At 49.1% G+C, this 13,248-nt stretch overlaps 1 protein-coding gene across 1 annotated transcript; it reads left to right on the forward strand.

The window, feature by feature from the left end:
- The first annotated feature begins 11,092 nt into the window (after nucleotides 1-11,092).
- Nucleotides 11,093-12,406, forward strand: LOC144773811 (uncharacterized). The gene has a single exon (XM_078658910.1). It carries the CDS (start codon nucleotides 11,093-11,095, stop codon nucleotides 12,404-12,406), a length of 1,314 nt encoding a protein of 437 aa, XP_078515036.1.
- Nucleotides 12,407-13,248: the final 842 nt, after the last annotated feature.

Here is a 13,248-nt window from a genome sequence, read left to right on the forward strand (position 1 = left end):
AACCACGCATGCATTACAACGCATGCGTGGTTACAACGAGAAGCCTTTGCCACGCATACCTTTACTACGAAAACCGTAGTAAAGGCATGTTTGCTAAAGTAAAAAAAAAATAAAGGGGTGGTTTGGGGGAATCTCCCCCCCACAAAATAAAAGCGTGGGTTTAAAAAGAAAAAGACATACCTGTTTGTGAAAGAAAAAGATGTGAAGAAGAACGGCGTCTTAAGAGGAAACGGAAAAACACTTCCGCTTCCTCTTAATGACGTACAACGTCACCACGGCAAAACAAGGAGAGGAGAGGTAAGGAGGAATGAGCGGGTGGTGTAGCGGAGAGTAAAAATAAAAAAATTAATTTTAAGGGTGAAAATCCGTTAACATGAAAATAACATTTACATGCATACTTTTACAACGAAAATCGTTGTAAAAGTATGCGTGTAAAAGGTATTTTCGTGGTAAAGGATGTGCGTGGGACTGAATTCCGTTGTAACGCATGCGTGGTAAAGACAGGCGTTACAACGGAATGCGTTGAAAAATAATATAACCGACCCTAAAGGTGATTGTCGCAGTACTTTTAAACATTATTTAAGTTTAATGATAACATTACAATTAAATATATTTAAACCCCTGGGGCCTAATTACAATGTCGGTCGGAAGTGCTTCCACAGTCTTGTCAGGGTTGGTCGGTCTGCTCAATGTCACGTTGGAAGAGGTCGCTCCGACCACAGGTTTATGATGCATTGGCATACATGGTTTACCTTTCGACGCAGTCCTTCCACCTCCATCAGAAAATTCCAGCTGTGCGGCTCTTGTGAAACACCAATGGAGCCGATCGGAGCGCGGTCCGACCCTGGAACTGCCCTCCCAATTTCGATGAGTATTTTCGATGTGCCGTCTGTCCAACCATTCCATCAGAGCTGGTGGAAGAGTAGGCTTATTAGTCCCAAACTCACCACAATACTTTTTCACACTTCCTGTAGAGCTATGGAGCCCATTGTGCAAGTCATACCGCTATTGTACCCACTCGATGGACTGCAAATTCAGAACCTTCGCAGACGTCACTGCCAGGAAGTGACATACCTACCCATAGACATTGAAGTGAACACATAGACAAGGTGCACAAATGTGCAACTGCTTTGAAGCATGGTGAGCATGAAGAAGGAGTGAGTCTCAGCATCGGGTGACTAGAGTCCGATAAGAAAATACAGGGACTGACCCAACATTAAGGTTGGACCTGGGCTCTAAGTGAGCCGGGTCCTGCCGGTGCTCAGCACTGACAGTTCTAATAACCAGGTGCTGAGACAGGTCTCTGTCAAAATCTTCCTTTCGGCCCTCAGGGTGATTAAAAAAGTCTTAACTCTGCAGCAGTGCCACTCTTCCCTGCCTTTGATGTAACACTAAAGAGACTCGTTATAGTACCTTTACAGTCTCATCATTTCAGAACTGAAGTGTTTTCAATATTATATACAAGAAGCCATAGTTGTGACTTATTTAGCTTATGCAACTAATGACAAAGCCAATAGTCCTGGCTTGTCGTAGGCGTAACATTACTTGTTGTATTATATGTCTAGATGCGATCACAGAAGCAGCAAAATACCAGTTGGATGGCACACTATGCTCAGCAATTTTTTATTAGCTTAGGTGTCTTTAAGCCACATCCTTAATTACATCAACCACGTCCCTTTGTGAGACCCCCAATTTTTTCATTTCACCTAAAGCCCTGGGTAGGATTACAAATGCGCATAGACACATATATATGTGTATGGGGATGTATGACGTTACAACGCATGCATTTACATCGCATGCCTTTACAACGTAAGTATTACAACGCAGTCCATTACAACGCATAGTGCTTTTGGGCGCTGGATAGTGAATAGTTTAATTTACTATTCCAACTCCAGTCCCCGTGGACACTAGGGAAGGTTATTGGATAGTAAATTAACCTATTCCCTATCCTAGAGCGCCCCCCAGAGCAATGCGTTGTAATAATTTGCGTTGTAATGGTTGCGTTGTAAAGGCTCTGCGATGTAAAAGTTGCGTTGTAAGTGTTGTTCACCGTGTATGGTGAGCTCACCACTGCTATAAATGCCACATGTCATGGCTAGAAAGCAAAAGACACACAGCTGATGGATGGAATGCAGAGCAAATCAAGCATTCTACCCCAGTCAATAGATCTGGGTTAAATCAATCATTCTTTTGCTCACCATGCCACCGCAGTTTAGACCCAGCGATATGCAGATCAATCTAGACCCTGTGCCTCATGGGAACAGCCCAGACTGAACTGCCAAGCCAGTTCCTCATTGTACCGGAAACAAGCACCCTGGGACCGGTTTCGGGACATCAGCCCTCATCAGCCAGTCTAGCTTGAATCCAGTGGCACAGTGAGCCCGGGACCCACGTTTGGGCATACCCGGTTCACCTAGGGCGAGAAAGCAAAAGATAAACAGATGATGGATGTAATGCAGAGCAAATCAAGCATTCTCCCCAGTCAATAGATCTGGGTTAAATCCTGGGTTAAATCCATCGTTCTTTTGCTCACCATGCCACCCCAGTTTAGATTCAGCCATAAGCAAATCGGTCTAGACCCTGTGCCTCATGGGAGCAGCCCAAACTGAACTGCCAAGCCAGTTCCTCCTTGTACGGGAAACAAGCATCCTGGGACCGGTTTCGGGGCATCACCCCTCATCAGCCAGGCTAGCTTGAATCCAGGGGCACAGGGAGCCTGGGACCCACGTCTGGGCATGCCCCACGCATTTAGGGCGAGAAAGCAAAAGACACACATATGATTGACGGAATGCAGAGCAAATCAAGCATTCACTCCCAGCCAATAGATCTGGGTTAAATCGTTTGTTCTTTTGCTCACCATGCCACCCAAGTTTAGACCCAGCCATATGCAAATCAGTTTAGACCCTGTGCCTCATTGGTACAGCCCAGACCGAACTGCCAAGCCGGTTCCTCCTTGGACCCAAATAAGCATCCTAGGACAGGTTTTGGGGCGTCACCCCTCATCAGCCAGGCTAGCTTAAAACCAGTGGCACAGTGAGCCCGGGACCCATGTCAGGGCATACCCGGCACACTTAGGGCGAGAAAGTAAAAGGCTCACAGATGGGTCCAAACTGGAATGGCATGGTGAGCAAAAAAATTATGGATTCAGGCTCAGATCTCCGTACTGGGGTGAATGTATGACATTGTTCTGCATTCTGTTAATCAATTGTTATTTTTGCATTTGTCATCTCAAATGGTACGGGTATGCCCAGACGTGGGCCCGTGCTCTCCATGTCACTGGAGTCAAGCTATCCTGGCTGATGAGGGGTGAAACCCCAAAACTGGTCCTAGGATGCTTGTTTCCAGTCCAGGAAGGACCTGGTCAGGGCAGTTTGGGCTGGACTGTTCCCATTGGACACAGGGTCAAGACTGATTTGCATATGGCTGGGTTCAAACTGGAATGGCATGGGGAGCAAACAAACGATGGATGTAAGCCCAGATCTCTGTACTGGGGTGAATATCTGACATTGTTCTGCATTCTGTCCCATCAATCGTTATTTTTGCATTTGTCACCCTGAATGTTACGGGTATGCCCAGACGTGGGTCCCGTGCTCTCCATGCCACTCGAGTCAAGCTATTCTGACTGATGAGGGGCGAAACCCCGAAACTGGTCCTAGGATGCTTGTTTCCAGTACAGAGAGGACCTGGTCTGGGTCGTTTGGGCTTGACTGTTCCCATTGGGCGCAGGTTCAAGACTGATTTGCACATGGCTGGGGTCAAACTGGAATGGCATAAGGAGAAAAAACGATGGATTTAGGCCCAGATCTCTTTACTGGGGTGAATGTATGATGTTGTTCTGCATTCTGTCGATCAATTGTTATTTTTGCTGATGCAGTGTGCCATCAATGTGTCACATGTCAACAGATGAATGCTGGAAAGAAAACTGTGGTTCCTTTGAGCCACATTGGAAGGTCCTTTCAACCAAATTCAGCTGGAATTTTTTTAGATGCCTAGATGAAATGGTTTGAGATACATTCTGGTTGTTGTGTGCATCTTTTCACGGTGGGTGGAAGCTTATCCGACTAGAAGATCTGATAGCCTCACAGTAGCAAAGTTACTGCTAAAGGAGCTTATCCCACCCATCGCTTTTCCAACTACAGTGAAGTCGGATAGAGGAACTTACTTTCACAACAAGATCATGAAGCTGTAGTGCACTGCCTTGAACGTTGATCAGAGACTGCACTGTAGCTACAGGCCAGAGGCGTCAGGAATGGTAGAGCAGATAAATGGGAGTCAAAGGATGAGATTAGAAAAGGTGTATTCCTCAACATCCCTGAACTGGCCTGATGATTTGCCTTTGGTTTAGATGTGTTTGCATAGCATTTCAGACAGGAAAACTGAGCTATCCCCTCTTAGAAATTCTCATGGGAGGGCGATGCGCATACCTGCAGTGCCATTCACAGTGCAATTAACAGCATCGACGATTTTGTTTTTGACTACTGCAAAGAATTGGCTGAGGCGATTCATTCTGGGTCTCACCAAGTTGAAGCTGTGACTGCACTGACCTCGGAGGACCTCTGTTATGACCTGGGCATGGGAATGGTTTTTTTTGTTGTTTTTTTTGTTTTTTTTTGCAGAGTTTTATATAGCGCGAACTAGAACTGAACCGAATCAGTTATCAGAGCGCTTTACATAGCACCAGTTACTTTCATTTTAGGCACGGGGAGATTAAGTGATTTGCCCAGAATCACAGGGGGTTTTTGGCATCGTTACCGAGACTCGAACCCAGATCCCCAGGTCCGAGGTCGAGCGCCTTAGCCGTTAGGCCAACCCCTCTCCCCTGTCCCGGTCCTGGTCTGAAATTCTGTGAGGAAGAACTGTCTCGAAGCACGTTGGTGAGGTCCATACCAGGTGATCGTGGTGAAGAACACTGCTGTGAAGTGTGGAGGGTTGCAGAACTGGATACATGATTCATATACCCAACGAGTTTCAGGACCCTCGTAAGAAACAGCTCCTCTCCCTGAAGTGACTCCAGCCATGGTTGCAAGACCACAGGAGAGTACAAGCCAAGCTGTGGGGGTTCCCCGAAGAGGCTGGATACCCATCAGGTAGAGTTGAGGGGGTCACGCTGCACAAGGCCCAGGTAAAGACTCTGAGGGAGATGGTAATGTTGTGAGTGGTATAGAGTTAGACTCAGCTGAAGATATTGGTGTTGAAAGTGGTTGTGTTCTGCGAAAGAAAGCTGAGGTCACAAGAGAATCATGGGCGGTGAGACAGAGAAGACAAACTCTAAGACTTGCATCAGAAAGAGATCTTGCTCCCAAATCTGAATCATCTAAATCTGATCAAAGTGAATCAGAACAAGCTCAAGGGAGCGTGAGGAGATTGAGGAGGGCAAGAGTACAGTGCCAGTGATACACCTCTCCAGAGTGAACTTACCTTTTAGGATCGAACTTCTAGTTGCTGGAGTAGAAGCTAATAGGATTTTGACATTGACTGTACCATATGCACCAAGACTGAGTGGCCTACGGAGTTTAATTTTGGAAGATCTCACGTTTCCAACCTTTGGAAATAAGCCTTCAGCTCTGGAGATTGCAGCACTTCGCATTGAACTTTTGCAATATTTTCTCAAAGAAGACAACCTAGGCCTGAGAGGAAGAAGAATAAAATGAGGGACTTTTCCGTAGAAGACTGATAACTGTTTCTACAATTTCAAGAAACTGTCTATGAGCTTTATTGTGCAAAAGTGAGAGGAAGAGAAAGAGACTTTGCATTAATCCCCTTACAGCTACAATCTGAATCGGTTGAAAATGGAGTCTGGAAATCCAAATCTTAGAGACAAATGTAGAATAGGTGCACTTATCGAAGGAGTAATCATAGTAATAGCTGTAGTCATCATTATGTCCACTATAAGTTCACATGAAGCGGAAGTTCAGGAAGTGGGACTACATTGGAAGTCCATACCTATCACTTCTAGAACAAAAGAGGATACATTAGGAGCTGATACTACTTTAATAGAGCAGACTAGTTGCTTATTGCATGGTGGGTGGAGCAGTGTGCGACCCCATGGATTACTGTTTATTAAGGCTCCCTTGAGCCGGTTGAGCTGACGAGCTCGGGATCACGCACCTGCGCGCCGTGGAGAGGTACCAGACCTGAGAACACTTTTGGCAGCCTACACAGCAACCCCATATGTACGCCTATTCCCTGCTGATGAAGGGTAACGACCCATAAACACGTGTCCAGGGATGGCCAGCACAACGGTGAACACACTCGGGACTTTACAAGAAGCACACACGCTGAATCAAACCGCATTGACCATAGTGTTTAGGGGCGAACCCGCTGGTGGGTGGAGCAGTGTGCGACCCCATGGATTACTGTTTATCAAGGCTCCCTTGAGCCGGTTGAGCTGACGAGCTTGGGATCACGCACCTGCGCGCCGTGGAGAGGTACCAGACCTGAGAACACTTTTGGCAGCCTACACAGCAACCCCATACGTACGCCTATTCCCTGCTGATGAAGGGTAACGACCCAGAAACACGTGTCCAGGGATGGCCAGCACAACGGTGAACACACTCGGGACTTTACAAGAAGCACACATGCTGAATCGAACGGCATTGACCATAATGCTTAGGGGCGAACCCGCTGGTGGGTGGAGCAGTGTGCGACCCCATGGATTACTGTTTATTAAGGCTCCCTTCAGCCGGTTGAGCTGACGAGCTCGGGATCACGCATCTGCGCGCCGTGGAGAGGTACCAGACCTGAGAACACTTTTGGCAGCCTACACAGCAACCCCATACGTACGCCTATTCCCTGCTGATGAAGGGTAACGACCCAGAAACACATGTCCAGGGATGGCCAGCACAATGGTGAACACACTCGGGACTTTACAAGAAGCACACACGCTGAATTGAACCGCATTGACCATAATGCTTAGGGGCGAACCCGCTGGTGGGTGGAGCAGTGTGCGACCCCATGGATTACTGTTTATTAAGGCTCCCTTGAGCCGGTTGAGCTGACGAGCTCAGGATCACGCACCTGCGCGCCGTGGAGAGGTACCAGACCTGAGAACACTTTTGGCAGCCTACACAGCAACCCCATACGTACGCCTATTCCCTGCTGATGAAGGGTAACGACCCATAAACACATGTCCAGGGATGGCCAGCACAACGGTGAACACACTCAGGACTTTACAAGAAGCACACACGCTGAATCAAACCGCATTGACCATAGTGTTTAGGGGCGAACCCGCTGGTGGGTGGAGCAGTGTGCGACCCCATGGATTACTGTTTATCAAGGCTCCCTTGAGCCGGTTGAGCTGACGAGCTTGGGATCACGCACCTGCGAGCTGTGGAGAGGTACCAGACCTGAGAACACTTTTGGAAGCCTACACAGCAACCCCATACGTACACCTATTCCCTGCTGATGCAGGGTAACGACCCAGAAACACGTGTCCAGGGATGGCCAGTACAACGGTGAACACACTCGGGACTTTACAAGAAGCACACACGCTGAATCGAACCGCATGGACCATAATGCTTTGGGGCGAACCCGCTGGTGGGTGGAGCAGTGTGCGACCCCATGGATTACTGTTTATTAAGGCTCCCTTGAGCCGTTTGAGCTGACGAGCTCGGGATCACACACCTGCGCGCCGTGGAGAGGTACCAGACCTGAGAACACTTTTGGCAGCCTACACAGCAACCCCATACTTACGCCTATTCCCTGCTGATGAAGGGTAACGACCCAGAAACACGTGTCCAGGGATGGCCAGCACAACGGTGAACACACTCGGGACTTTACAAGAAGCACACACGCTGAATCGAACCGCATTGACCATAATGCTTAGGGGCGAACCCGCTGGTGGGTGGAGCAGTGTGCGACCCCATGGATTACTGTTTATTAAGGCTCCCTTGAGCCGGTTGAGCTGACGAGCTCGGGATCACGCACCTGCGCGCCGTGGAGAGGTACCAGACCTGAGAACACTTTTGGCAGCCTACACAGCAACCCCATACGTACACCTATTCCCTGCTGATGAAGAGTAACGACCCAGAAACATGTGTCCAGGGATGCTAGCACAACGGTGAACACACTCGGGACTTTACAAGAAGCACACACGCTGAATCGAACCGCATTGACCATAATGCTTAGGGGCGACCCGCTGGTGGGTGGAGCAGTGTGCGACCCCATGGATTACTGTTTATTAAGGCTCCCTTGAGCCGGTTGAGCTGACGAGCTCGGGATCACGCACCTGCGCGCCGTGGAGAGGAACCAGACCTGAGAACACTTTTGGCAGCCTACACAGCAACCCCATACGTACACCTATTCCCTGCTGATGAAGAGTAACGACCCAGAAACACGTGTCCAGGGATGGCCAGCACAACGGTGAACACACTCGGGACTTTACAACAAGCACACACGCTGAATCAAACCGCATTGACCATAATGCTTAGGGGCGAACCCGCTGGTGGGTGGAGCAGTGTGCAACCCCATGGATTACTACTTTAATAGAGCAGACTAGTTGCTTATTGCATGTAGATTAGTCCAAATGTGATTAAACACTGAACTCTTATGCAAACTTTCTGTTTGAGTATGTGAATACTATGGACTTGAGATATTCTTATGTGTGCATGCAATTGCTTGCCTCAGTTGAGGAGGGCATTGTTACCATCTCCTGCCTTTGACATATGGCATTAGTTGTAGTTTGCTTCTTAGTATGTTTTATGAAAAGGGTCACTGCAAGTACTATTTCTCGAATTATGATTTGGTGCTTTCAGAAGTTCCAGTCTACAAGCATCTGAACAAATATGATCATTAACAAGCCAGAAGAGAGAATGGGAAAGTATTTTGTACCTACTGTTATGCTAGATACAGCCTATGCACACAGACACAATTTAACCTGTAGACTAACTTAGATAGAGAAGAAGTTCTTAGATCAAGTAGAAGATAGACATAGGAGATAAACAGTTAAACTTGATAGTTGAGAGGAAGTGTTCAAATGGACCAAGGAAGAATTAGCTCACAAGGCTAAGAGAAGTTATGGTGCAATAGCTCTAGATTGGGAACAGTGATGTAAGCTTTGCATTTGACAAGTACAGAGGCGTTATGACACCATATTTGTAGGAAAGAGTGCATGTGAACACATATTCCTGATTGATGCGTCTTTGAAGAAGTTGTTGTAGGATACAGTACAAGTGGTGCCAAATGTGTACTTTGTGTGTGGAAGAAATGCATATGGCCGACTGCCAAACAATTAGTATGGTGCTTGCTATGTGGCTGTTGTTTCTTAAGATATACCACGTAGAGGATTTGAAGAGTCTGGAAGGGAAGTCATCACATAGAGAGAAATGTGGTACCAGTGCAGGAGAGATTGTAGGTGACATATTTGGAGCAATGATACTTAGGGGCTCATTAGTATGGCGGGTGGACTTTGTCCTCCCGCCATAGCCCCGGGAAACGGGACCGACCACAATGGGTGCGGCGGTCCAGCACCAACAATTAGAATGCGCCCGCCACACTGGCAGGCACATCCTGCATTTGTAACATTGCGGTACCCCCATGTGCATCCCCCACCCCCCAGAATCCCTGGGGGCCCGCTACGGGCCCCCAATGCTGGTAACCGCATGCCTTTCCATGGCAGCTTTGCCACCACGGAAAGGCATGTCCCTGCATATATGCTAGTAGGGATGGCGGTGTCTCCCAGACACCGCCATCATGTTAACAGCTTTTCCGCCCGGTCTGCCATGGTAATGTGGCGGGGGAAATTGATATGCGGGCGTTGGTTTTTGATGGGCGGGTCATTAAGGTGGCGGGCGGATCGCCTCCACCAGTATGGCGGTGGCGATCCGCCTGATATCTTAATGACCCCCTTAGTTTGGGAGTGGTTTTAAATTATTTCAAGATTAGAACATTGTCAATTGTAGTGGATAAGCTGTCAGTCAATTCAGCTTAGTCGTTGTTACTCATAGATGGGGAGATGGTTTCAATAAATCTTTGGTTAAGCAAAAACATCTTGCTTTAGACATGTTATTAGCAAAAGAGGGCAGAGTCCGTGTGAGGAGGAGCAGGACGGGTCCCGTGGTGTTACCCAGGAAGGCATTTCCGCCTTGCCGTCATGCGAGGACCAGGAACTGGCCAGCGCTCTAGTCTCAGACAATCCGGAAGGGGCGGAGCCGAGTCTGACTGCGGAAGTGAGGAGGATAAGAGGACGGGGAACGGAAGGGACGGTGTGCAGCGTTGGAGGCAGGAAAGCCAAGCACCTGGAGGACGGAGAGGAGAACCAACGGAGAGGACGTATTCCAGCAGGAGAAGGAGTGACGGACGTCGGACCAGCGGAGGAGAGAGCAGAGAGCTGCATCGGACCAGCGGAGGAGAGAGCCGCGTCAGACCAGCGGAGGAGAGAGCAGGGAGCCGTGTCGGAACAGCGGAGGAGAGAGCAGGGAACCGCGTCGGAGCAGCGGAGCAGAGGGCAGAGAGCCGAGCAGGGGACCCGGCGAGTGAATACCCGAGTCTGAAGAACGTCTTGTACAACGCGAGTAAACTCGGTGGGCCGACAGGAGGAGGAGAAGACGCCCCGGGTCCAGGCGCTGTGGTCCAAGGGACGGGCCGCGGCCACAGGCAAGTGCCATTGCAAGGGGCATTCTGGTGGGGTGTTTGGGGAGGTGGGAGGTAGAGTACTTGATTCAGGGAGGTGGGAGGCAGAGCACTTGAGTGGGATTGGGTTTTGTTAAATGTTCCTCACAACCCTCAACCCCACTGACTGGTGACGGTAGCACACGTATCTAAACAGAGAGGCAGACTAGTGGATTGACCCCGTGTTTTGCACCCTTTTCTCTTCCCTTGTGAGGCCCAGAGACCCGGGATACCAGAGAACCTCGAGCCCAAGGAGAAGCCCCATCATCTTGACCCGCTCTGGACAAGCAGGAAGCAGAGAACCAGTGCCCCGAGATCCCATGGATTCTACCCTTACATAGTGTTGTTCATAACTGAAAATATCTTGAATAAAACAATCAAGAACATAAGTACTGTGGTACCGCCTGTGGTCTGGCTATTTACATCCCGTGGGTCCCAAAATCCTTACACTTGGTGTCAGAAGTAGGATACCTAGTCTGACGACATGTCACAGCCCGTGCCTATCCCGGTAGAAAATGTCATCACCCAATTGGCGGAAGGCCAAAGACATCTTCAGATTGTATTTGAACAACAGATGCAAACTGCGAAAACAGAGAGGGAAATATTACAGGATGCGCTAAAAGAGCAGGCCACTCTCCTAACCACAAACCAGCATGGACAAGACACCGCCATCCTGAGTCTTACGGATGTCATAGCCAACACCAGAATCCACCCTAATGTGCCTAGCTCTGTCCTACAGAAATTCCAAGAGGGAGAAGACCCTGACTATTTTTTTACTAATTTCGAACGTGTTGCCACCTCAGCAGCATGGCCTAGGGAAAGGTGGAGCCAATATGTTGCACCCTTGCTGTCCGGTGAACTACAGGCAGCCTATCAGGCCGCAAATTCAGCCGGCAGAACACCTTACGATGAAGTAAAGAGAGCCATCCTCGAAAGACTCGGGTGCGACCAGGAATATTACAGGGCTAAGTTCCGAAAAGAGAAGTGGAACCCTGGGGACAACCCCAGGGCCCTATACTACCGGATACAGGACCTAGGGACACGTTGGCTTTCTCCCCAAGGCTCCACCCTGGAGGAGCTGACCGCCAAAGTGTACCTGGAACAGTTTCTGGATGCCCTGACGATCTCTACTCGTTCATGGGTTAAACAACATCCCCATCTTACACCCGCTACAGCCATTGACCTAGCCTGTGCATATCACAGGGCCCCCGAGTTCCGAACAGGGCACGCCCAATCTCTTACTCCCCTTTCCCGACAGAATAGTCCCAGACCACCAGGCCGACCTGAACCTCAAGCCCCTTTTCTCCCACGTATCCCCTTCAGGCCTGTTACCCTCGTCCCAGGTCCCAGTGCACAAGGACCCCAATGTTATCACTGTTCAGAGTGGGGCCATATACCCCGACAATGCCCTCACAGAAACCCACCGGCCGAACCAATGGATATCCGCTATTCCAAAGGAAGGATATACCTGACTGGTCGGGGTCATCCTCAATATAATAGGGAGGTCTTACTAAACGGGAAGAAGCAACAGGCCCTGTTAGATACGGGTTGTAGAGTGTCAGTCATAGACGAAGCCTTAGTATTTCCACAACAGCTGCGAAACCATGAAAAGGTCTATGTAACCTGTGTCCACGGTGACACCGTGGAATACCCTGTTGCCGAGGTGCTGTTGGATGTCTCAAATGATCCCCAATTGCGCAAAGTAGGTGTAATACCCTCCTTACCGGACCAGTATATAGACGAGACAAAGAAGAATACAGTGTCTTGGTGGGGTGATGCCCCTTTCAATAAAAGCTAAGTGGAGGGAGAAGTGGGAAAAATCCAGAAAAGCAAAAGTGAGAGACAAAAAGCAAAAACCTTGTACACTCAAATACACCGACGCTCACATGTTTTCATGTGACCCTTACAGACGTGGTGGAACCTTCCCCTACCAGCTTTCGGGTAGCCCAGAGGGACGACAACACCCTTCAGCACGCCTGGGAACAAGTGCAAGAACCAGAGCCCGATAAGGAAGGACCTTATTTTTATGAAAAGCATGGTTTATTGTATAGAGCCACAAAAAGAGGAGACACCGTCTCAAACCAGCTTCTTGTTCCCCTACCCTTTCGTGATCATGTGCTACAGTTGGCCCATAACCACACCGGGGGAGGTCATTATGGGAAGGAACAGACGCTTACGTATTTACTGGGAAGGTTTTATTGGCCTGGTGTCTATGGAGACGTGCCAAGATATTGTGCTGCATGCGCGAGATGTCAATTGTCTAACCCGGCGGGAACAAGAAAAGCCCCACTGTTTCCTCTCCCCATCATTGATGTCCCGTTCAAACGCATTGGAATGGACTTAGTGGGACCACTCACTCCCTCAGCCCGGGGCCATAAATACATATTGGTGGTGGTAGACTATGCCAGTCGATACCCCGAAGCGTTCCCACTGAAATCCATGACTACCCCTGCCATAGCCAGAGCCCTGGTCACCTTGTTCACCCGGGTGGGGTTCCCCGAGGAGGTTCTCACGGACCAGGGGACCTCTTTCATGTCACGTTTGATGGCCCAGGTGTGCGAGATCCTGGGTATCCGACGAAAAAGAACCTCGGTATACCACCCCCAGACAGACGGCCTTGTGGAGCGTTATAATAATACC

Source organism: Lissotriton helveticus, chromosome 8 (assembly GCF_964261635.1).
Source record: "Lissotriton helveticus chromosome 8, aLisHel1.1, whole genome shotgun sequence".
NCBI classification, from domain to species: Eukaryota; Metazoa; Chordata; class Amphibia; order Caudata; family Salamandridae; genus Lissotriton; species Lissotriton helveticus.

Coding starts and splice junctions, on each gene's coding strand:
- LOC144773811 (XM_078658910.1), top strand. CDS start 11,093: ATGTCACAGCCCGTGCCTATCCCGGTAGAAAATGTCATCACCCAATTG.